The 21,448-nt window shown below is 48.1% G+C and overlaps 1 protein-coding gene across 1 annotated transcript in view; it reads left to right on the top strand.

Annotated features, from left to right (window-relative positions):
* OVOL2 (ovo like zinc finger 2) overlaps positions 1-21,448 on the top strand; it is a 36,799-nt gene that overhangs the window by 14,252 nt on the left and 1,099 nt on the right. Inside the window, exon 5 of the mRNA XM_007960911.3 lies at positions 4,652-4,841. Coding sequence (XP_007959102.1) covers positions 4,652-4,841 — 190 coding nt within the window. The remainder of the gene's footprint in view (positions 1-4,651; positions 4,842-21,448) is intronic.

The following is a 21,448-nucleotide window of genomic DNA, read 5'->3' as shown; positions in this document are numbered from 1 at the left end:
AGTGCTGGGATTACAAGCTTGAGCCACTGTGCCTGGCCCTCTGCCATCATTTTTTAACAAGTTCCTATTGATAGACGTATATTTAGTTTCCAGTCCTTTGCTATTACAAACCAAATTTCAAGGCACAAGCCACATTAAATATACTTTTGGGGATAAATTTCATGTTTAGGAATTTACAAAGATCCCTTCCTTTCTGAGAAGTGAAATAGTCTGGCAGAAGCTGGCTTTGTCAGCCATGATTTTTTGCCATTAAGTAACATTACATCTTTTTCAACAAGGCTCCTGAAGACTTTGAGTGTAATTTGTTAATATCTGATGTCTGGATTGGTCATAAGGGTGGTAAGCAGCACTTAATGGATTGGAGGGTGTGTCACAGGATGAATTCCCTACATGAGCCACTTCTTGGTGATTCAGCTTTCCATGCTGTGAAATAGGGAGAAATGAAAAAATTGCCTTTGCTGAGGGGTATGTGGAGAATTTTCATTTTTGCTCCAAGAACACCAGAGGAAAGGTCCCCTTGAGAATTAGGTGTGCCCTGAGTCTCCAACCGCTTCTCTCCATTCCCATTTTCTCCCCTGTTTTATAAAGCTTCCTGGAGAGTCATGGTGGCTCATGCCTGTAATCCCAGCACTTTGGAAGGCTGAGGCAGGAGGATCCCTTGAGGACAGGAGTTGAAGACCAGCCTGGGAAACATAGTGAGATTTCATCTCTAAAAAAGGTTAAAAACAAACAAAACTAAATAAAATGCTTTCTATGTCTTGGTCAGATGATCTACTGGCCCCGTACTCCCTTAAACTGTCACTGATCTCCCTTTCCTGTGTCCTTTAAGATCTTATTCTTTTCAAACAAAATAATGCCTGTGATTTGAGATTTTCACTCTAGACTGCAATAGAAGACATCTGTATTGCATTCAGAGCATTTTAAAAATAGAAATTTATCAAAAATATTAAACAAGAGTTCATGTTTGAACTGTGGTTGGTGAGTCCTTAGGGACATTCTACAGGACTTTCAAAAGACAGTTGCAGGTTTTTACTAATTTGAATTGGAATTACCAGGGTAATTGTCTTTGTTCTATTTCATTAGCCCCTCACTACCACTCACATGTCCTTGTGCACACTTGGTCTTTAGAAGTTCAAAGTACTTAGTGGAGCATATTTAGTCTTTTCAAATCCCTCCAAGGGTGGCTGTGAGCAGGATGAGGTCTGTCGGACAAGGAGGAGAACGTGATCTGCCTGGGTGATAGGAAAGCCTTGGGCAGAGGTGGGCAACTGCAGTTCTGGGGAGTGAGGCAGTTGATGAGGATCCAGGACTCAATTGGGTCATCGAACTCAGCCCCTGTGATGGTCCCCCTTTGTCTTCCAATGGCTCCCTCTTGCCCTTTGACTACATTCCAGCTCCAGTAGGGCCCTCAAGGTGGACTCCTAAGGGGATCTTGCTCTTCTCAGCTACCACTGCTCTCTTCATTAACTGCTCTCCCAGGCTCAGGCTAGCCATGCTGAACCACACACAGTTTCCTCTTTCCCACCATCCTCTTCTGGAATGTTCTTTGCTGTGCCCCCCTTTTCCTCCTCATCTTTGCCTGGCTAAGGAGCTCACTTCCTCTGGAAACATCTTCCCTGGTGCTGCAGGTCCGGAGTAGGTGCCCCCTCGGACCCCTGGGCCTCTCAGATGTCAATGGCTGTTGACTTGCCTGCACCCCCACTAGAGTCGGCAGCTTCCTAGGGACTGGGGATTAAACCATCTCTAACTGTATTGCCTCCAGCTGTAAGCACAGGGCTTGTCATGGATCAGGGACTTTTCAGTGTTAGCTGGGGCAAATTAAGCTCCAAGCAAAGGAAAATGAACTGGTGGAAAAGGCTGACTGGAATACCCTGTTCTGGGGTCTTGTGCCTCCCTTGAGACTCTGTATCCTGCCACCTGCTCCCAGCTGCCGGTCAGCACATACTGATTGTGCACTGGCCCTAGACTAGGCTTGGAGCAGGGGGTAGGGAGGCAGGAATGGGACTGAATGCTTGCCGACCATCCTCAAGGTGTTGAGTTGAGAAAACCAGATGAACTGTGTGCATAGTGAATCTTGGGAATGAGATGGAATATAGCATGACTTCTCAGGGCTAGTGTGGCATGTGCGCCAGCTGCAGTGGCATCTCCTGGGCTCTGGTCAGAAATGCAGCACATCAGACCCTACCAGACATCCTGAATCAGAGCTTGCATTTTAACAAGACCCCAGGGGAGGCATAGGTATGCTGGAGTCTGAGAGGCACTGGTTCACGTGGGACAGTGAGCAGTTTAGTCATGGGCTGCAGTATATGGAGAAGGCTGCGTCGGCAAGGGAGCAACTGAGCTCCCTTGAGTCTTAGGAGGGCAATACCCAGGGTGGATGAAAGAGGAGAGTATTTGAAGCTGGGAGAGTGTGGAGCCAGGAAAGAACCAGTCTTCTTGCTAGTGATGAATTTTAGCAGAACAATGGGATCCATCTTCTAAAGGGTCTGATTTGGTAACATTCACGTCACATGTTCGAAAGTCCCCAAATCAGATACTAAAATTGAACACATCATTTTTATCACACAGATGTAGATTCTATGTTCTTCCTCAGCAGTAGCGAAGGTGGTGGAAAGCACTCAGCAGGGAGCCCAGACCCAGGTCTGGTTGTGGTTTTGCTGGTAACAAAGTTGTGGGGTCCTGACCAAGTCACTTTACAAAATGATAATTTTATGCGTTTATGATTTTGTGGGTCAAGACAAAAGCCGTAGGCATGGCTCTGCTAGGCAGTTCTACTCTGAGTAGCATTAGCAGAGGCCACTCATTCAGCTGGTGGCAGCCCTGAGTTGGGCTGGAGAGTCCAGTGAGGCTTTATTCATATCTGGCTCCTCCGTGCTCCCCCATGTGGCCTCTGGTTGTCCACATGGCTAGCATGGGCTTCCTCACGGCATGGTAGATTCAGACTTCTTATGTGGCAGCTGGCTTATAAGAGGGAAGAAGTGGAAGCTGCAGGGTCTCTTAAAACCTGGAACTGACACATCTACACTGCATTCTATTGATCCAACTGGTCATAAGCCCTACCCAGATTCAAGGCGAGGGAAAACAGTCTCCATCTCTTGGTAAATGGAGCAGGATGCAGGCACAAGGAGGACAGAATTGAGTGTGGCTCTCTTTGGGTACTGTCTGTAATATAACATACCAGGCTCCATGACGTCATCAGGACCCAGACTCCTTTCATCTCCTCCATCCTTAGCACGCACTTCCACCTCATGGTCCAAGGTGGCTATTGGCGCTGTAGTCAGCAGGAAGGAGCGAAGGAGGAAAAGGGCACCATTTGCTCCCCTTCAAGGAGATTTCTATTTCATTGGCCAGGTAGTCCGTGGCCATGCTGTCTTAGTCCATTTTGCGTTGCCATAAAGAATACCTGGGACTGGCTAATTTATAGAGAAGAGGTTTATGGCTCATGGTTCTGCAGGCTGTACAAGAAGCATAGTGCTGGTGTCTTCTTCTGGTGAGGCCCTCAGGAAGCTTCCACTCATAGAAGGCGGAAGGGGAATAGGTGTGTCACATGGTGGAGGAAGCAAGAGAGAGGGGAGGAAGTGCCAGGCTCTTTTCTTTTTTTTTTTGAGATGGAGTTTCGCTCTTGCTGCCCAGACTGGAGTGCAATGGCACAATCTTGGCTCACCGCAACCTCTGCCTCCTAGGTTCAAGTGATTCTCCTGCCTCAGCTTCCCGAGTAGCTGGGATTACAGGCATGCGCCACCATGCCTGGCTAATTTTGTATTTTTAGTAGGGACGGGGTTTCTCCATGTTGGTCAGGCTGATCTCAAATTCCCAACCTCAGGTGATCTACCCACCTCAGCCTCCCAAAGTGCTGGGATTACAGGCAGGAGACACCACGCCTGGCTGCCAGGCTCTTTTAAACAGCCAGCTCTCCCATGAACTGATGAGAGTAAGAGCTCACTCTTTACTACCGGGGCGGCACCAGGTCATTCATGAGGGATCTGCCCCTGTAACCGCCCACCAGGCCCCACTTCCAACACTGGGGATCACATTTCAACACGACATTTGGAGGGGCCTAACATCCATATCCCATCATATGCCTATAGGATGCTGTAAGGCAGTATGCCCAGCTAGAAGTCAGAGGTTTGTTCTAAGGAAGAAGGGGAGAATTAAAAGTGGGAGGAACTGGCCAGGGCACTGTGACTCATGCCTGTAATCCCAGCACTTCGGGATGCTGAGGCAGATGGATCACCTGAGGTCAGGAGTTTGAGACCAGCCTGGCCAACGTGGTGAAACCCCATCTCTACTAAAAATACAAAAACTAGCCAGGCATGGTGGTATGTGCCCCTGTAGTCCCAACTACTTCGAGAGTTGAGGCAAGAGAATTGCTTGAACCCAACAGGTGGATGTTACAGTGAGCTGAGATCGAGCCACTGTACTCCAGCCTGGGCAACGAAGTGAGACGCCATCTCAAAAAAAAAAGAAAAAAAAGTGGGAGGAACCGCCAGTTGTTATTTGACCTTTCCCAAAGCCAAAACCTGCTTGAAAATTTTAGGGGCAGAAGCTGCAGACAGGGCAAGCCTCAAGACACAGGAGGTGGGTCTCTGGAGTGAACCTACTGGATGTGCCTGCTTGCTCGGGGACCCTCACAGCCTCTCTCTGCCTCCAGTTCACCACAGGCACCTGCAGTGACTCGGTGGTTCACAGCTGTGACCTGTGTGGCAAGGGCTTCCGTCTGCAGCGCATGCTGAACCGTCACCTCAAGTGCCACAATCAGGTGAAAAGACACTTGTGCACCTTCTGCGGCAAGGGCTTCAATGACACCTTCGACCTGAAGAGGCACGTCCGCACCCACACAGGTGAGTGGGGAGCACGGGCTTTGTTCTCTGTTTTGTTATTCTGGCCAAGAGCTCCTGTTTCTTCCCCACCAAAGAAGCAGGTCGAGACCATAGAACAATGTTGTGTTTCTAGAAAGATCACAAGATGGGGATCACGAGGTTAGGAGTTCGAGACCAGCCTGACCAACATAGTGAAACCCTGTCTCTACTAAAAATACAAAAAAAATTAGCTGGGCGTGGTGGTGGGCACCTGTAATCCCAGCTGCTTGGGAGGCTGAGGCAGGAGAATTGCTTGAACCTGGGAGGCGGAGGTTGCAGTGAGCCAAGATCATGCCACTGCACTCCAGCCTGGGTGACATTGCAAGACTCTGTCTCAAAAAAAGAAAAAAAAAAAAAGAAAGATCACAAGATGATGCGGCATTAGGGCCAATCCTTCTGGGTTCACCTCCTGACTATGCCACCTGCCGGCTGTGTCACCTTGGGCCAGGTGAGCCACCTGTGGTAGCCTGCCTTTCACCGCTGCAAAATGGAGATACTGATGTGAGTTCTAGTGAGGCTCAAAATGGATCCCTGGCTGGAAGTATTCTGAGAATCATGATGCATGGCACACACGGGGCCTGCCATAGCTCAGCCCTTTGGTCCTGGCTGCTGGAATGTGGGTCTTGTGGCCCCACAATGAGTATTTTATGCTCCTCTCTTGGGACATAAGCCTGTCTCTGGATAACATTGTGTTCCTCCTGGGAGACAAAAAGGAGCTCGCTGCCTTTAGAGCTGACCTGAGCCTCCTACTGGAGCCTGGCAGGCAATCGTCTTCCTCTCCTTGGACCTGCCTCAGTTTCCTGACTTAGGAAGTGGGAATCCAGGTTCTCCCCAGTTCCAGTTCTTCACAGAGTGCTGGAGGTGCCCTTGGCCTCTGGTCTCGGCCTCACTGCTTCTATCTTAGAAACACCTGGCCTCCATGCTTTCCCGCCTGAGCTCCATTGTCCACACCTCTGCCAGAGTGATCCCTCCAGGAGAATTCTAAGGACTCGACTTCCCCAAGAAATCTCTAACTCTGAACAGAACGAAATCCAGACTCCTCATCTCTCATCTTACTGGGCTTCATGTAAAGGCCTTTACAATGTGGGTCCTATCTTCAAATCCCCATCCTATCTCAGCCCATCCCAGCCCATCGCGTCCTATCCCATCTCGTCCTATCACAGCCCACCTCAGACCAGCCCATCTCACTCCAATCCATTTCAGCTCATCCTATCCCATCCCATCTTAACCCATTCAACCCTATCCAGGCTACCACCCACCCTCCCAACAGACTTATAGAATTTGCTACCTGCAGGCTGGGTGCAGTGGCTCATTCTCATAATCCTTGCACTTAAGGAGGCCAAGGTGGAAGGATTGCTTGAGGCCAGGAGTTGGAGACCAGCCTGGGCAACATCAAAAGACTCTGTCTGCCCAAGAAAATTTTAAAATTAGCCAAACATGGTGGTGCATGCCTATAGTCCTAGCTACTTGGAAGACTGAGGCTGGAGGATCGCTTGAACGTAGGAGTTTGAGGCTGCAGTGAGCTATGATTGTGCCACTGCACTCCAGCCTGGACAAGAGAGCAAGACCTGGTTTCAAAAAAAAAAAAAAAGGGTTTACTATTTCAGTCCTTGGTACTTTGGTAGGGATGGGAAGACACTTTCCTCCCTCCAGATGGGGCTCCCAGCTACTCAGCCCTCATACAGGTTCCTTCTTAGGCCTCTGCATCCTATTTTCTAGTTCATATCATGCGTGATTGCTCTTAGAGGATTGGTCGTGAGCTGCCTCCCTGGTCTGGAAAGAGTTTCTGCCACCTTAGAGAGTGGCTGGAATCCTAACATATTTCTTTTCTGTTTTCCTTTTTTAAAACTTTTTCTTTTCTTTCTTTTTTTTTTTTTTCTTTTTTTTTGAGACAACGTCTTTCTCTCTCACTCAGGCTGGAGTGCAGCCACCAACTCCTGGGATCAACTGATCCTCCCACCTCAGCCCCCCTAGTAGCTGGGACTACAGGTGCGTGCCACCACTCCCAGCTAATTTTTTTTGTATTTTGTACTTTTTGTAGAGATGGGATTTCGTCATGTTGCCCAGGCTGGTCTCAAACTCCTGGGCTCAAGCAATCCACCTGCCTTGGCCTCCCAAAATGCTGGAATTATAGGCATGAACCACCACACCCAGCCAAAAACTTTTTCTAAAGAGAACTTTTCATTTCAGTTTAATATACCTTCAGAAAAGTGCACAGATCCTAAGTGTCGACCTCAGTGAATTTAGGAAGTTTTACAAAGTGAACACACTCGTGCAACTAGCAGTCAGACCAAGAAACAGAATATTTCCAGCCACTAGAAGTCACTACCCCTCCCAGTCTACCTCTTTCTCTCCAAGGAAAACCACTGTTGCAAATTCTAACAGCTTAAGTTACTGTTGCCTGTTTTTGAGCTTGATGTAAATGGAATCCCACAGTGTGCTCTTTGGGTCTGGTTATATGGCTTCTTTTCCTAGCACCAGTGAATCAGTAAAAGTGTGACCTCGGTGAGGCTAAGCTGGCCATCGGGTGGTGGTGAGGAGAATGCTTAGGGAGTGGTGGAGGATCCATAGGGCAGTGGGGGGGTCTTATAAGAGGCCTAGGGGAAGGTCTCGAGGCTGTCAAGGGACCCATCCAGCAGAAGCAAAGCTGGGCTTTCCTCCTGACCCAGGGGCAGGAAATCGGGACCACTCCTGAAGTCGCTGGCCATTGGCGGCCCTGGAGGGTGTCTCAGCCCCTCCTTGAGGGTGTCTCAAGGACATCATCTCTGAGGATGTCCTTGAGGGCATTCCCTGCCTGGGTGGACTCTGTGGTCAATCCCCCAACCCCGGCTTCTAGGACACAGTGCAAGGGGCCCAGGGAGCATGGCTGGCTATTGGTACCGTCAACTGGAGTAAACACTGAGCTGATGGCATTGCCTCCACTGTGATTGAGTTAATCCTCCATTGCTGGAGACTAAGGGAAATATTAGGGACTGGCAACTTCTCAGAGAAGAGTTTACAAGTTGAGGCGATCACATAGTAGTTAAGAACTCCTGATCTGAGTTAACTGACTGTGAGACTTGGTCTAAATTATTCATCTTTCACCTTAGTTTTTCCATCTCTAGAATGGGTGTGATAATTTTAATACTTGCCACTTAAAGTGGTGGTTGTGAGGTTTTGGGGCCAGAATTACATAAAAGTGCTTCTTACATTGTAAGTGCTTGGTAAATATTGGCTATTGCTAGTAGTAAAATTGCAACAGTTGACAGAGGCTTCCTGAGGACCTGATGTGTAACAGGCCCTAGGATTCACTTCGTGCTCATGGAGCTCTCAGCCAACACAGGGAGGAATAACTCAGACATCTGACTGTGAGACAAGGGAAACAGCAGATATGCCAGACAGAAGAAAAAGTGGCACATGCCAAAGGGAAGTCCTGGGAGGTGCCGTGTTTCTAACTGCATGTCAGGGAGGCTTCTTAGAAAAGGTGGTCTTTCAGCTGGGCCTTGAAGGATGAGCAAGCTTTCTACAGCAGGACAGAAGGAGGAAGGGCGTGGCTGATGAGGAGTGTCTTAGTTTGGGTTGCCCAAGAAGCAGACACTGACACAAGGATTTGAATGTGAGCAATGTATTTGGGAGGTGATCCCAGGAAACATAGTAGAGGAGGGAGGGGAGGTCGGGAGGGAAGACAGCCAATTAGAGCTCAATAATAATGAGTGGGTTATCACTATGGGCAATGGGGGCTCCATCCCGCTGGAGATCCTCTGAAGAACCATACAGAATGCACCCCAGGTTGCTCGATCAACCCCCATCCCTCCTGCTTGGGTGTCCATCCTGGACCTCCTGATTCGTAGGCAGTTCTCCCCACCCACTGCCCACCCCAGCCCTTTGCAGGCCTGGAGAGCATCCTTAGGCAGAGAGATGCAGGAACCATCTGAGATGCCTGGCAGTCTGCTAAGGGGATATGAATGGGGCATCCACCCTGGGAGGCAGAAGATTTAGCAAGTGAGGAGGGTGGCTCCGCAGAGACTGGGAGACCCTTCAGAGAGTACCACGGCTCCTGCAGACAGAAGCAAGCCACACGTGGTCACTGTCCTTCATGCCAGGCCCCCAGCCTTTATCCTCTCATCTCAAACTACCCCAAGCGGTCAGTGCTGCTGTTCCCCACCTTTTGCAGATGAGGAAACGAGGCTCAGGGAGCTCACACAACCCCTCAGTGGTGGAGCTGAGAACCAGAACCGGCTGACCTGAAGTTCATGGTCTTTTCTCCTCCGTAGGGTCTCCTTCTCTGCCCTCTTTGCCTCCCAGTGCCTTCCTCAGCCTTCTCCCTGAGGCAGGGGCCTCACCAGCCTGCCCTGTTGCAGTTTCTAGAAGCCTGCTTGCTTCTAGAGGAAGGTGAGATAAAGGGAAATTCAGAACTATTAGTAGCACAAACTGCACACCTTGGCTTGGGGTTTAGTAGGTTGTAGAGGAGCCTGTGAGCGTTCAGTGGTGCCAAGATGTCCTCTGCCCACAGAGGAAGCAAGAAAGGGGGTGCCTGTACTCGCTCGGACTCCCAACCTGAGGTTCTCAGGTTTTCTCCATCTCCTACTCTTCTAGTGACTCCTGTGAGGGTGCTGAAAATCATTTAAGTTAGTGAATGACGCTTTCCACCTGACGCTTTCCCAAAGGGCTTCACAATTATCGCTTTAGGGGAAAGGCTAGGGCTTAGGAGGCAGCTAGGAGTGAAAAACCTAGAGGTGCGCTGGCTGGTCTGACGGCCACTGACGGTGGGTGGCTCCTGAGTCTCAGACGAGTGGCTGGTCCAGATTGAGATGTGTTGTATGCGCAAAAGAGACACTAAGTTTCAAGTTGTAATGCAAAAAAAGGAAGGTGTAAAAATCTCGATTTTTTTGTTTTTTTTCTTTTTTGAGAAGGAGTTTTGTTCTTGTCGCCAAGGCTGGAGTGCAATGGCTCGATCTCGGCTCACTGCAACCTCTGCCTCCTGGGTTCAAGTGATTCTCCTGCCTCAGCCTCCTGAGTAGCTGGGATTACAGGGATGTGCCACTATGCCTGGCTAATTTTGTATTCTTAGTAGAGATGGAGTTTCTCCATGTTGGTCAGGCTGGTTTCGAACTCCAGACCTCAGGTGATCTGCCCGCCTCGGCCTCCCAAAGTGCTGGGATTACAGGCGTGAGGCACCACGCTCAGCCAAAAATCTCAGTTTTTAATGTGGATTTTACATTGAAATGATAGTATTTTGGGCATAATGAGTTAAACAAAATATAGCATTAAAATTCATTTCACCCATTTCTTCCTATTTGTTTGCAGCTTCTACAAAATGTTAACTTATAAAGCAGCTTGCATTTTAATTTCTATTGGATGGCACTAAGATAACCTACAGATAACATTTAAAAATTTTAGTCATAATTTTGACACTTAAAGTGATGAACAAATGGAACTATGGAAATGTTTTAGACCTATTTGCCCTATCCTGACCTATTGTGTGATGAAGATGTGTCTCCATGTAATAAAAGACCAGAAACAGCAGCCGGGGCTTCCTGACACATCAGCGGGTGGCAAGCTCAGAGGAACAGGCTTGCCCAGCCATCTCTTCAGCTCTGTCCAAAAGAGACAGTTGGTACAAAGTGCAAAAATGTGGGTTTCTCAGATGATGTTTTAGTTCATGTGAACAAACTTCACCAGCTCCAAAAGACCTTACTGGAATTCAGTGGGAATTTGGTCTTACCTTTGTTTTTTGTTTGTTTGCTTTGTTTTGTTTTGTTTTTTAGACAGTCTTGCTCTGTTGCCCAGGCTGGAGTACAATGGCTCCCATCTTGGCTCACTGCAGCCTCTGCCTCCTGGGTTCCAGCGATTCTCCTGCCTCAGCCTCCCGGGTAGCTGTAGCTGAGATAATAGGTACATGCCACTACACCTGGCTAATTTTTGTATTTTCAGTAGAGATGGGGTTTCACCATGTTAGCCAGTCTGGTCTCGACCTCCTGACCTCAGATGATCGGCCTGCCTTGCCCTCCCAAAGTGCTGGGATTACAGGCATGAGCCACTGCGCCCTGGTCTTGCCTTTGACTGAGCTGTGAGTGTTGTATTTTTGCTGTTGGTTCTTGTAAGTAAATGTTGTATTTAGGCCAGAAACAAAGATATAGACACTTAACATAAATACGACAGATAGTTAAATGAGGGGTGTGTTTGTTTGCAATCCCATTAGACCAGGCCATGGCCAATTTAAAGACTTATCTGGGACCCCAGGACCCTTTGTTGGAGAATTGTAGCTATAATATTGATGAGGTGGGCAAAGACAGTGAGATAGAGAATCAGGGTTAATATGCACCACCCCCTTCTCCCCCATCTCTTCCTATCCCCTGCAACTACTGAGCAAACAGGATATCTAAGGAAAGACTCAAAACACAAAGAAACATCTTGAAAAAGATCCAGGGAAACTAGAACCTGAAAATGTCTTACATTAATATCCAAGTAGATAAAAGAAAAGATTAGGACTTCTTTTTTGGCTGTGAGTTCACCCAAGAAAGGTAAATTGGAGGTGTGTGTGTGTGTGTGTATGTGAGAGAGAGAGAGAGAGAGAAAGAGGAGAAGGGAGTGTTAGTTAAATGGTGTCTTATTGAAGACTGGAAGAGAGAAACTGACCTGTGCAGAAAAACTCTGTAATATTTTGTGAAAATGTTATCAGCAAACAAGTGGCTATTTTCAATCCAAATTGTTTTAGGTGGGGTTTGGAAGCGGCTTCCCATCAAATGGTTTATTGAGGGAGGGCTGTCAGCAGGGGCCTGTGAGGGCAGAGGATGAGCATGGGTTTTGCTGTTAGCTGGAGTGCAGCCTTGATCTCATCCCTGGGGGGATCTGGAGTGTGAATGGACTCCAGGGTGGACCTGCTACAGGCAAGGTGGAGGCAGGGACTTTTTTTACCCCCATTTCAGTCTGACATTGGCTGAGGGCTGTGTCTGCCCTGGGTGAGGTCAGGCAGACACTCCTGAGCATCTGGAACGTCACTTGCCCAGTGCTGATTCCTTAAAGGAGGGGACAGCCAGAAACCGCACAACAGCTGGGGACAGGCACTGACCCAGAAAAGCGGTCTGGATGGGAAGCCAGCAGCGCAGCCACTGTATAATTGAGGGAATTGCTGTACTTTAGTGAAGTTGACAGGATCACTGAGGCCAACATGGAAAATTCTGCCTGCTAACCAGCTCAAAATAGAGAGAGGGGACATGAACTTCCAGGAAATGAATGTGTATTCAGTTCATAGCCTGTGAAAAACATCATGGGCTTTTATATTTATAGGATATATATAGTATTTATAGGATATTCTTTTGGGTTTATTTCAGTGTTTTAGGTTGAACAGGCTAGGATGCTTCTGAAGAATGGCTCTCTGTTGAAGTAAATTATTTGCTTTGGGAGGAGAGGGAGGCGATCTGTATTTTAGAGGAAAAAATAATAACCAGCCCTTGCAAGCACAAGACTCTGCACTGAGTGTCCGCACCCTCGCTACTCAAAGGGTGGTCCGCGGACCGGCAGTGCCAGAGTCCTCAGGAGCGAGCATGCGGGAAATGCAGACTATTGCTTTGGAAGTGCCCGATGTGCCAAGCCCATCATTCAAGTCCAGCATTTATGGAAAGGGTTTTATTTTGCTCATTTGTAAAATGACTACATATTCTGTAGAAGATTTCAGACAATATAAAAAACTGCAGAGAAGACCGTGTAAAGGGCCATAAACAGGTGAGAAGGGCACACGCATCCATGGGGCTCCCGGCTAAGGCTTTGCAGGGAGCCATGTAGCCCAGGGAGGTCATAAACTCACGCTGGTTATAACTTAACAACGCTGGCTGGAATAAAGGAGGCAGTTCAGGGCTCATGCCATCCTGGGGAAGCTGCTGAGTTCCACAGAGTGAAGCTGAGGAATTCCAATTCTGAGGTCAGGGAGGTGGGGAGGCGGCACGGGCCCCACCCTCTAGGGCGCCTTCTGTCCTTATCTTCCATCGGGGGCTACATTCAGAGGGAGGAGAAGGCACACTAAATCCCATCTTGATTAAAGAAGAGAAAACAATGGTGTCTTTGTTTGGAGCCCAAAGGGAAGAATTGACTAGATTGGGAAAAATGCAGATTGGGAGACGTTTTGAGTGGGGCAGATGGAGAAGAAAGAATCAAGTCACCTCCACCCCTAGTGGCCTGAATGCTGTCATGCGGAATTGCCTGGTCCAGTTAACAAACCCTTGCCTCATTGTTTTATTCTTAATTTGTATTTTATCTTAATTTATTTTTTAGCTAAGAAGGTAATATGTTCATTAGGAGATAAAAGGAGAGAAAAAAATGTAAACTTCCTTCACATGCCAAGCCCCAGTTCCACGATTTAATTTTTTTCCCAGAACTTTTTAATGCTTATTGCTTTTTTCATATAATATGTATCTTGGAGCTGGGCGCGGTGGCTCACACCTGTAATCCCAGCACTTTGGGAGGCCAAGGCGGGCTGATCACTTGAGGTCAGGAGTTTGAGACTGGCCTGGCCAGCATGGTGAAACCCTGTCTCCACTAAAAACACAAAAATTAGCTGGGCGTGGTGGTGGGCGCCTATAATCCCAGCTATTCAGGAGGCTGAGGCAGGAGAATCGCTTGAACTCGGGAGGCAGAGGCTACAGTGAGCTGAGATGGCGCCACTGCACTCCAGCCTGGGCAACAGAGTGAGACTCCATCTCAAAATAATAATAATAATAATAATAATAAAAGAAATCATGACAAAATTTCCAATATTGAAGGACTGTGCTTTTCTATTCCCCAATTGATGACATTTGCTTCCATTTGCATAATTCCTTCCTTCCTCCCTTCCATCCTCTCTCCCTTCTTTCTTTTTTCTTTTCTTTTCTTTTCTTTCTCTCTCTCTCCCTTTCCTTTCCCTTCCCTTCCTTTCTTTTTCTTTCTTTCTCTTTCTCTCTCTCTGTCTCTCTCTCTCCCTTCCTTCCCTTCTTCCTCCCTTTCTTTCTTTCTTCTTTCCTTTCTTTCATTTCAGGCAATCCTACCATGAGTATATCTTGTATATTGTTCGCCTCCCTGTGTGAGTCTTCCTGTAGGATAATTTCCCTGATGTGGAATTGCTGGGCCAAAGGGTAGATACACTATGATTTTTTTTTTTTATGGACATTGCCAAATTGCCCTCCGAGGAGGCTGCCATAAATGTCCACTCCCACAAGCATGCCTGTAAAAATCTTCTTGCTGAAGTTCACCTTCGGATAAAGTTCAGTAAAGGAGCAGTTGACCTATAGCAAGGAAAGCAACTAGAAAATTCCAAAGTGAAGAATTTTCCTTGGGGATGTATGGCATGAAGCTTGATTTGCTGTTAGGGTAAAAAAACTGAAAACGACAAACCTTTTTGATAACCCAATAAACAATATTTTTTGGACTAGGTAGGATGGGCTGATGGTACAAAATTCAAAAGGGCAGATGGCGAACGCAGTCCCCCCCCATCCTGCACCAACCACATTTTAAAAAATTATCCTTTTCTTTTGTTGTGAAATAAGTAACACAAACAAAAGTATACATATAGGTACAGTTTAAAGACAAATCTGCAAAATACTCATGTGCCTAGCAGCCAGCTTATGTTTTTTGGGTTTTGTTTTGTTTCTGAGATAGAGTGTTGCTCTGTTACTCAGGTTGGAGTGCAGTGGCACCATCTCAGCTCACTGTAACCTTCGCCTCCCGGATTCCAGTGATTCTCCTGCCTTGGCCTCCCAAGTAGCTGGGATTACAGGCACCTGCCAGCATGCCCGGATAAATTTTTTTTTGTATTTTTTAGTAGAGGCGGGGTTCCACCATATTGGCCAGGCTGGTCAGCAGCCAGCTTATGAATAAGGCTTATCTGCATTACGCTGAGCTGTATCCAATTGAGAACTTAGTGTATCTCAGCTAATCCTCACAGCAGCCACGTAAGAGCTATAATACCCCTGTGACAGGTGAGGAAATGGCCTTTTGGACTGGAGCAGCCTGCCCCTGTTTCAGTTAATGAGCAGCAGATCTGCAGCCTGGCTTTTCAGTGGCCTTGGACTCACAGTCGTGTGGGTGTCAGTAGGTTAATGATGTCTAGTGCATGGGTGGTGTTCTTCAGTTCCCATGTCCTGCTTTAGACACAGGCAGGATTGGCCTTTGCGTGAGGGCACCAAGATGGGTGAGCCTCAGTGGTGGGAGGGGCCTTGGCATCAGTTCCATTTGCCCAGGACTCCTCTCTGGCCACCTTTGTCCCCCTGAGTGTGTGGGTGATGGGGGTGCTCTGGGAGGGAGGTGCTTGTTCCCAAACCTAGAAAGGGTCACCAAGGGGCTGCCCCATGGCAGTGCCTGCACCAGTGAGTGAGGGGTGAATGGTGGCGTTTACACTAGAAAATTGGGAAGCAGAAGTGCTGGGGCACAGAGCAGTGCATTTGGCAAAAGTGCCGTAACTAGAGCTTTTTGGGCCTACGTCTCCTTTCCATCTCTGCCTGCGAGTCACTCATCTTCCAAGCCAGGCTCTAATTCCACCCCCTCCCTGGAAAAAAATCCCCCACTGCCATCATGTCTGTTGTTTGCATGATGGAGGGCTTTGGAATCTTCTAGCCTTTGCTATCCAGGCCTTGCTGGGTACTCTGCTCATGGAAGATGCTCAAAGGATGTGTTGACTGAAGAGAGGAAGGAGATGTGGCCCTGTGCACATGGGGCTGAGTGGTGGCCTGGCTGACCTCTCCTAGGGGGCAGATCACCTTGGAGGATGGGAACCTCCAGGAGTTTGTTGTATCCAGGTTAAACCCTGATGTAAGTGTGCCAGCTTCCCCATATTTTTAGTTTGGATGTTTTGAAACAGCAGCGGGTTATTTCTACTAACTAGTGAAAGGAGCAACTAATCTCTGGGTGGATTTCTGCTCTGACGAGCTGAAGGTTTGAAGTCAGGTTTGCTGCTTGATCTGCTGGATAGTGGGAGCCAGCTGCTCACTGCTGCGTGGGCCTAGAAGGCCAGGAAAACACCAAGTCTGCGTTACAGTGCAAACATGAAAGCTAGAGCGGGCGCATTCCTTAGGAGAGAAGTCTGTAGCCCTTGCCTATGTGGAAAACTAGTCCCAAAGATGTGACCTTTCTTTCCTGGTACCAATAGAGTTCATTCATTCATTCAATATTTTGATTTTTTAAATATTGCCTTAAAACTTTCTTAACCTTGATTGGTGAGGGTTTTTTTGTTTGTTTGTTTTTTGTTTTTTTGAAATGGGGTCTGACTCTGTCACCCAGGCTGGAGTGCAGTGGCGCGATCATGGCTTACTGTAGCCTTGAACTCCTAGGTTCGAGACATTTCTCCCACCTTAGCCTCCTGAGTAGCTGGGACCACAGGGGCATGCCACCATACCCAGCTAATTTTTTAGTTTTTTGTAGAGATGGGGATCTCCCCATGTTTGCCGCGCTGGTCTCGAACCCCTGGACTCAAGAGCTCCTCCTGCCTTCGCCTGCTGAAGTGCTGGGATTACAGGCGTGAGCCATGCACCCATCCTAGAATAGTTTTAAGAGAAAAGGTGGGAGATTCATTGTCATTCCACTGCCCAGGAGGAACCACAGTTAATATGAAAATTATTGTCATTAATACTGGCAGGTGGTTGGAGATGGGAAGTAGTACAGACAGGGATGCAATGACAAGTGTAAGCTTTCACCACCCTCCAGACTTTCTCTCCAGAACCCCAGGTTTATGTTTCAGAAAAATATACATACGTGCATATGCCAATGTGAATGTGCATTTATTTAGAACGCTCGTTTTCATACTTGGCTGCACACTAGAGCTTCCTGGGGAAGCTTTAAAAAATTCTCCTGCTCAGGCAACACCCAGAGATGACATATATTTATTAATCTTAAAATATATATGTAGGCCGGGTGTGGTGGCTCACGCCAGTCATCCCAGCACTTTGGGAGGCTGAGGCAGGTGGATCTCCTGAGATCAGGAGTTCAAGATCAGCCTGGCCAACATGGTAAAACCCAGTCTCTACTAAAAAAATAAAAAAGTTAGCTGGACATTGTGGCAGGCACCTGTGGTCTCAGCTATTCGGGAGGCTGAGGCAGGAGAATCGCTTGAACCCAGGAGGCGGAGGTTGCAGTGAGCCGAGATCGTGCCACTGCACTGCAGCCTGGGAGACAGAGCGAGCCTCCTTCTCAAAAAATAAAATAAAATAAAACGTATGTATATATAATTTGTAGAAAACATGAAAGATCACAAGAAACTTGAGAGTCAGGACTAGGGAAGGAGAGGTGCATGGGTGACAAAGGGATCTTTTCTGTTTTTTTTTTTTTTTTTAATTTACTGCTGTTTTTCACCATAAAACTGGGGGTATATTACTTTTAAATTTAAACAACTATTAATAGTAACCTTTTATTATTTATTTTGTTCGTTTGTTTATTTATTTATTTATTTATTTTGAGACAGGGTCTCGCTCTATTGCCCAGGCTGGAGTGCAGTGGCACTATCTCAGCTCACTGCAATCTCTGTGTGCTGGGTTCAAGCAATTTTTGTGCCTCATTCTCCCAGGTAGCTGAGATTACAGATGTGGGTCACCACACCAGGCTAATTTTCGTATTTTTAGTAGAGACGGGGTTTCACTGTGTTGGTCAGGCAAGTCTCGAACTCCCGACCTCAGACAATCCACCCAACTCGGCCTCCCAAAGTGCTGGGATTACAGGCCTGAGCCACCACGCCCGGCCTATTTTTTATATTTTAATAAAAGGTAACTATTAGGGCCAGGCACAGTGGTTCATGCTTGTAATCTCCGCACTTTGGGAGGCCAAGGCAGGTGAATCACCTGAGGTCAGGAGTTTGACACCAGCCTGGCCAACACAGTGAAACCCTGTCTCTACTAAAAATACAAAAATTAGCTGGCTGCGCCTGGCACGGTGGCTCACACCTGTAATCCCAGCACTTTGGGAGGCCAAGGCAGGCAGATCACCAGGTCAGGAGATCGAAACCATCCTGGCTAACATGGTGAAACTCCGTCTCTACTAAAAATATAAAACATTAGCCGGGCGTGGTGGCGGGCGCCTGTAGTCCCAGCTACTCAGGAGGCTGAGGCAGGAGAATGGCGTGAACCCGGGGGGCAGAGCTTGCAGTGAGCCGAGATCACGCCACTGCACTCCAGCCTGGGCGACACAGTCAGACTCTGTCTCAAAAAAAAAAAAATTAGCCGGCTGTGGTGGTGGGCACCTGTAGTCCCATCTACTCGGGAGGCTGAGGCAAGAGAATTGCTTGAACTCAGGAAGCAGAGGTTGCGGTGAGCCGAGATCGTGCCACTGCACTTTAGCCTGAGTGACAGAGCAAGACTCAGTCTCAAAAAAATAAAATAAAAAAAAACATTAAAAATAAAGCTGCAGCTTCCTAGTCCCAGCCCCTGACCTAGTGCCTGGGGTCCCTGAGGCAGGTCCAGGAATCTGTACAGGGTCTGCGGATTCCTCCAGGTGGCATCCCTCCTGTCTCTAGGCTCTAAGATGGTCTCGTGGCTGTGGCAGTGGCCCCTTTGTGCTCCATGCACCCCCAGTACCATATTCACCCTCTCTCAGCTTCCGTGCTTTTGTGACTGTGTCTCCTTCACAGCCATAACCTCTCTTTGAGAGCCTAAGTTAGACCTTACTATGGTGATTTATTTATTTATTTATTTATTTATTTACTTATTTATTTTTTTGGAGACGGAGTCTCGTTCTGTCGCCCAGGCTGGAGTGCAGTGGCACAATCTCGACTGACCGCAACCTCTGCCTCCTGGGTTCAAGCAATTCTCCTGCCTCAGCCTCCCCGGTAGCTGGGATTATAGGCATGTGCCACCATGCCTATTCTAATTTCTGTATCTTTAGTGGAGATGAGGTTTTTCTAGGCTGGTCTCAAACTCCTGACCTCAGGTGATCCACCCACCTCAGCCTCCCAAAGTGCTAGGATCACAGATATGAGTCACTGTGCAGCACCCAGACAATTCGTTTCTTAAAGCCCAATAAGGCCGGGCGCGGTGGCTCAAGCCTGTAATCCCAGCACTTTGGGAGGCCGAGACGGGTGGATCACGAGGTCAGGAGATCGAGACCATCCTGGCTAATATGGTGAAACCCCATCTCTACTAAAAAATACAAAAAACTAGCTGGGCGAGGTGGCGGGCGCCTGTAGTCCCAGCTACTCCGGAGGCTGAGGCAGGAGAATGGCGTAAACCCGGGAGTCAGAGCTTGCAGTGAGCTGAGATCCGGCCACTGCACTCCAGCCTGGGCAACAGAGCGAGACTCCGTCTCAAAAAAAAAAAAAAAAAAAAGGCCCGATAAAACTTGCTGATATGACCTACAGGAATTTCCTAGAATCTGTCATGTGAGATTTCGGCTTAGTGTGCTTGCTTCTGTCACATACCAGTCTCAACCTTTTTAAAAAAAATTCAACTTTGATTTTAGATTCAGGGGGTGCATGTGCAGGTTTGTTTATATGGGTACATTGCATGACGCTAAGATTTGAGGTCCAGATGATCCCGTCACCTAGGTAGTGCACATAATATCCAATGGGGAGTCTCTCAGCCCTTGGCCCCTCCTTCTGGTAGTCCCCAGTGTCTGTTGTTCCATCTTTAAGTCCCAACCTTCTTTTTGAGTGTGAGCCTCCTGTTCAGCCACTGGCTCGAGGGGTGACCTTTGCCGGTGTAGGGTACTGAGCCGGATGTGCTCTGAGGTCTCCGCCCTGCCACTACCTTATGTGACCTCAGGCAAGACCACAACCAGAATCTTAAAGACCATAATCGGTAGCTCTTGAAAGCCAAGTTAAACGCTGGAATATCCAGTGACTATTATCCTGGATCCAGTGACTAATATCCAGTGACTATTTGTTAAAAATAGATTGCTGGGCCTGGCACGTTGGCTCACGCCTATAATCCCAGCACTCTGGGAGGCGGAGGTGGGCGGATCACAAGGTCAGGAGATCGAGACCATCCTGGCTAACATGGTGAAGCCCCGTCTCTACTAAAAATTAGCCGGGCGTGGTGGTGGGCGCCTGTAGTCCCAGCTACTCAGGAGGCTGAGGCAGGAGAATGGTGTGAACCCAGGAGGTGGAGCTTGCAGCGCCAAGATCTCGCCACTGCACTCCAGCCTGGGCAACAGAACCAGACTCTGTCTCAAAAAAATAAATAAATAGATAGATAGATAGATAGACAGATAGATAGATAGATTCCTGATTCCTACCCCAGACCCACTGAGTTGGTCTTAGGAGAAGTGAGTTAAGATTTTCAAAAGCTTTCCAGGTGATTCTGAGGCTCTGGCAAGTATGTAAAATACTGCACTGTCCAAGCTCATCTAAATAGTCTGTTGCATACACACAGAGTCCACGTGTATATTCTTTATCTGACATTCTGCCACACACATCAGGGTGAGTACCAGTCATGGAGGTAGGAGCGGCAGTGCTTTGATGAGGCTGAACTCCCTTCTATATTGTACCCGTGAAATCTCAGCTAGAAGGCAGGTCTAATGTTAGCCCAGTTCTAATGCCAGCATGATATCTTGTTTGGAAATTATTTTCATAACTGCAACAAATGCCTCAGTATCCTGCCAATGGCCTGGGCATCTGCCATTTCTGGGCACACCAGTCCAAGTGGCAACTGCCCACGCTTGCACCTCTGCCGGAGAGGTTTCCTGCTGGAGCCCAGTGTGTCTGCACAAGGCAGGCAAAAGTGCTGGGGATGGAGAACCAAAGCCACCCAGGAGCAGCCGGCAGCCAGTGACTGACCTCAGCTCCTGGAGGGGCAAGATGATGCCAAGGTGTGTGCCACACTGTCTCCCTGCATTGCACAACAGAACTGGACCCTGGTAACTGGCTGGGTAGCTCCCCCTGTACTGGATCCTACCCCTCCCTGCCTCACATCTTTGTTGCCCTATAGGTTTTTCCCAGGATCACCTCTCAAATAAACTACTTGTACTGGAATCTTTGTCCCAGGCTCTGTTTCTGGGAAAACCCAAATTAATTTATTTTTTTATTTTTTTATTTTTATTATTATTATTATTATTTTTTGAGACGGAGTCTTGCTTTGTCACCCGGGCTGGAGTGCAGTGGCACCATCTCGGCTCACTGCAAGCTCTGCCTCCTGGGTTCACGCCATTCTCCTGCCTCAGCCTCCGAGTAGCTGGGACTACAGGCACGCACCACCACGCCCGGCTAATTTTTTGTATTTTTAGTAGAGACGGGGTTTCACCGTGTTAGCCAGGATGGTCTCGATCTCCTGACCTCGTGATCCACCTGTCTCGGCCTCCCAGAGTGCTGGGATTACAGGCGTGAGCCACCGCGCCCGGCTAATTTTTTTTTTTTTTTTTAATGGAGTCTCACTGTTGCCCAGGCTGGAGCGCAGTGGCTTAGTCTCGGCTCACTGCAACCTCCGCCTCCTGGGTTCCAGTGATTCTCCTGCCTCAGCCTCCTGAGCTGCTGGGACTACAGGTGCTCACCACCACGCCTGGCTAGTTTTTTGTATTTTCAGTAGGGACAGGGTTTCACCATGTTGGCCAGGCTGGCCTCGAACTCCTGACCTCAAGTGATCTGCCCGCCTTGGCTTCCCAAAGTGCTGGGATTACAGGTGTAAGCCACTGCACCTGACCTAAATTAATTTTTTTTTTAAGTTTAC

This window comes from Chlorocebus sabaeus, chromosome 2 (assembly GCF_047675955.1).
Source record: "Chlorocebus sabaeus isolate Y175 chromosome 2, mChlSab1.0.hap1, whole genome shotgun sequence".
NCBI classification, from domain to species: domain Eukaryota; kingdom Metazoa; phylum Chordata; class Mammalia; order Primates; family Cercopithecidae; genus Chlorocebus; species Chlorocebus sabaeus.
The sequence above is the reverse complement of the archived record's forward strand: the minus strand, read 5'-3'. Positions and strand labels throughout refer to the sequence as shown.